The following is a 3,369-nucleotide window of genomic DNA, read 5'->3' as shown; positions in this document are numbered from 1 at the left end:
CCGCTGCTCAGTGGTGACTTTGTCTGGAACTGTTTGCTTGGACCATCATGTTCCTAAAATGTAAGCCACTAAATATTAATTTATTTTTTTATTGAACTGCTTTATAAAATCAATGTGACATTTGATATTAAAACTCCCTTTATAATCATGTAACTACCCACTGTTTACGAGAATACAAGAGGGCTTAGGCCTATTCTATTTTTCTCATATTTCTTTATGGCTTTAAGGTGTCATAAAATTGATAAAACTGCTATATTTACAACCCGCGATGTACACGATACAGCGGATTATATCGTTAGTATTAACCATCATTGGATATGAATGTTATCGTTCGAAATGAACTGGTGACGTATCTGCTTGTTTTTTTTTTTTTTTGTATTCCATTAAGCGCGAGCCTTTATGACGTCACAATTCGCCCGTTAAAGTATTTAAGGGCATGAAACTCACTTGTTCATTTTAATAGTTGGTAGCGACTGTTAGCGACTGGTAAACGGTGTTATCTTGGGTCTGCTTTCAAGACTAAAAAAAGCGACTGGTTTGGAGAGTGTACGTGAACCCTGTGTTACGTAACGTCATCCCAAAGACTCCCCCATCATGACGGAGAACCGTCAACCGGCGCCTGTTGGTGCTCTTGAGACCGATGGAGGGAGAAAGCAGAAGAGCTTCTGGAAGTGGGCCGCTCTTCACTTTCCTTCCCGCAGAACGGGAACATATGATCTGGCCAAAGCTGAGGAGAAATACGGGATAGAGGCGGAAACACACTGGAGAGATAGCGATGGTACAATCACACCAAATACTGATAAATCACTAAACTAATTCCTTTTCCTTATTATAAAATAATAATAATAATAATCACTGTCCCAAAACACTGCTGTAATTATCACACTAAACATTTTAGAGTAAAAGAATAAATATTTTGAGTTTAAATTTTAGGATATAAATTCAATTCAGAACTACTCTACTTTTTTTATGTAATTCATCTTATAGCTCCAGCTCCTGAAGGCCTCCCTGCTGCTGACGAACAGCAGAAACACAATGTCCTGGACAAGAGTAAGATTAATAACTATATGAGAATTAGGAAATGTTATTATGAATTATTTTGTATAGAATCAAATTTACATGTAAAATTGTATTTCATACTTACCCCAATTGTTTGTCTGTTAATAGGCCTGAGTGTACATGAACTCTGTGTACAATCCAGAGACACCCCCATCACATCTGAGAACCGCCGTCCTAATCTGTCTGTTGGTGCTGTTGAGACTGATGGAGGGAGAAAGAAGGCAGGGAAAGAGGAGAAGAAGAACAGCTTCTGGAAGTGGCCTGCTCTTCACTTTCCTTCCCGCAGAACGGGAACATATGATCTGGCCAAAGCTGAGGAGAAATACGGGATAGAGGCGGAAACACACTGGAGAGATAGCGATGGTACAAATACTGATACATGTCTGATAAATGCACTAAACTAAATTCCTGATTCTTATTATAAAATAATGTATTAATAATCACTTAAGAAAAAACACTGCTGTAACATTATCACACTAAACATTTTAGAGTAAAAGTACAATAACATTTAAGTTTACATTTTTTTAGGATATAAATTCAATTCAGAACTGCTCTTAAATCAACAGGCCAGAAACCAGATTCATTTGAGTATGATATATTTTGGCCCTTTTTTTTTATGTAATTCATCTTATAGCTCCAGCTCCTGAAGGCCTCCCTGCTGCTGAGGAACAGCAGAAACACAATGTCCTGGACAAGAGTAAGATTAATAACTATATGAGAATTAGGAAATGTTATTATAAATTATTTTGTATAGAATCAAATTTACATGTAAAATTGTATTTCATACTTACCACAATTGTTTGTCTGTTAATAGGCCTGAGTGAACATGAACGCTGTGTACAATCCAGAGACCCCCCCATCACATCTGAGAACCGTCGTCCTAATCTGTCTGTTGGTGCTGTGTGAGACTGATGGAGGGAGAAAGAAGGCAGGGAAGAAGAGGACTGAAAGAACAGCTTCTGGAAGTGGCCCGCTCTTCACTTTCCTTGCAGTAGAGCTGGAACATATGATCTGGCCAAAGCTGAGGAGAAATACGGGATGTGAGAGGCGGGAACACACTGGAGAGATAGCGATGGTACATTCACATCAAATACTGATAAATCACTAAATAGTCAGTTACAAGGAACTTCTGTTGTTTTATTCTTTTTTCAGAATAACAGTATAAATACAGTGCTGTCATCACACCAAAAATTATAGAATAACAGTATAAATATTTTTGGATATCAATTTAAAAAAAAACTACTCCTAAAACAAGAACCACATGTTTTCTTTCTAATATTTTACTCTTAATAATAAGATATAACCCCAGCTTGCCTGAAGAGCTCCCTGCTGGCCCTAGGAACCATCAGAAACACAATGTCAAGAGTAAAGGCCCGTTCACACCAAAAACGATAATATAATGGAAATATATTAACGTCCGCACTAGCGGACAATGTTTAGTCTTTGTTATTCCTAGAGCACGCTTGATCTGCTGCTTTAAATTCTCGCGGCAGGTTATGGCAGGATTGATTCTGATTGGCCGTCAATGTTTTTATCGTTCATCAGCTGGAAAAAAATCATTCTGAAAGTGATTACAACAATATCGTTACTCTGTGCCTTTATCGTTATAGCTGTGGTGCGGCCATTCTTTAATACTGAGAACGATTTATAGAACCATATCTTTATCGTTCTTTATAGTTATCGTCCTTGGTGTGAACAGGCCTTAAGAATAATATACAATTAGATATGTGTTAGAAAATGTTTATAATATCTAAAAAAAACACATGTGGTATGTGTATTTTACACCTAACCACAATTGTTTGTCATGTACATGAACTCAGTGTACTACCCAAAGACACCACCCGAGTTCAACTGAGAAGGGCAGGTACCACCAAATCTGTCTGTGTGGACACTGTTTCCTCCTGTATGGAATGCTGAAAGGTGACAGAGAAACATCCTATGAAGAACACAGGATCACCGGAACCTCTGGCCCGCTCTTCACTTTCCAAAAAGTAGAGCTCTTCTTCAAACAATGAACTCAAAGCTGAGGAGAAATACGGGATAGAGGCAAAGACACACTGGAGAGATAGCAATGGTACAATTACAAAAACATGTCGTGATGATGCAAATATTGATAAATGACTGATTCTTCATTTACAGAGACTCTGTTATTCTTCCTTTTTCATTAAGAAAAACAAAAGTTTAAGGTTATCACAACAAACATTTTCGATTAACAGTACAGTTAAGCTTTTGTCGGTTTAGTTTGAAGTCAGTCGCCATTAACTTAAAATCGTTTTTCTCTAAATGTAATGTATTTAGACAAATTACTGC

The 3,369-nt window shown here is 37.4% G+C and overlaps 1 protein-coding gene across 1 annotated transcript; it reads left to right on the top strand.

The window, feature by feature from the left end:
- The first annotated feature begins 588 nt into the window (after positions 1-588).
- Positions 589-1,965, top strand: LOC109060618. The gene is made up of 4 exons (XM_042721378.1): positions 589-778; positions 988-1,050; positions 1,168-1,422; positions 1,694-1,965. The coding sequence occupies exons 1-4, from the start codon at positions 595-597 to the stop codon at positions 1,963-1,965; spliced, it is 774 nt and encodes a 257-aa protein (XP_042577312.1). The 5' UTR covers positions 589-594.
- The last annotated feature ends 1,404 nt before the right edge of the window (positions 1,966-3,369 follow it).

The sequence above is a fragment of the Cyprinus carpio genome, chromosome B3 (assembly GCF_018340385.1).
Source record: "Cyprinus carpio isolate SPL01 chromosome B3, ASM1834038v1, whole genome shotgun sequence".
Classification (NCBI taxonomy): Eukaryota; Metazoa; Chordata; class Actinopteri; order Cypriniformes; family Cyprinidae; genus Cyprinus; species Cyprinus carpio.
Note: the sequence above shows the minus strand (reverse complement) of the source record. Positions and strands in the feature narration are given on the sequence as shown.

Excerpts from the sequence above, each read along its gene's own strand:
- LOC109060618 (XM_042721378.1), top strand. The coding sequence starts at position 595 with ATGACGGAGAACCGTCAACCGGCGCCTGTTGGTGCTCTTGAGACCGAT. Across the intron at positions 1,051-1,167 it reads ACACAATGTCCTGGACAAGA|GCCTGAGTGTACATGAACTC; the intron begins GTAAGATTAATA and ends GTCTGTTAATAG. Across the intron at positions 1,423-1,693 it reads ACACTGGAGAGATAGCGATG|CTCCAGCTCCTGAAGGCCTC; the intron begins GTACAAATACTG and ends TTCATCTTATAG.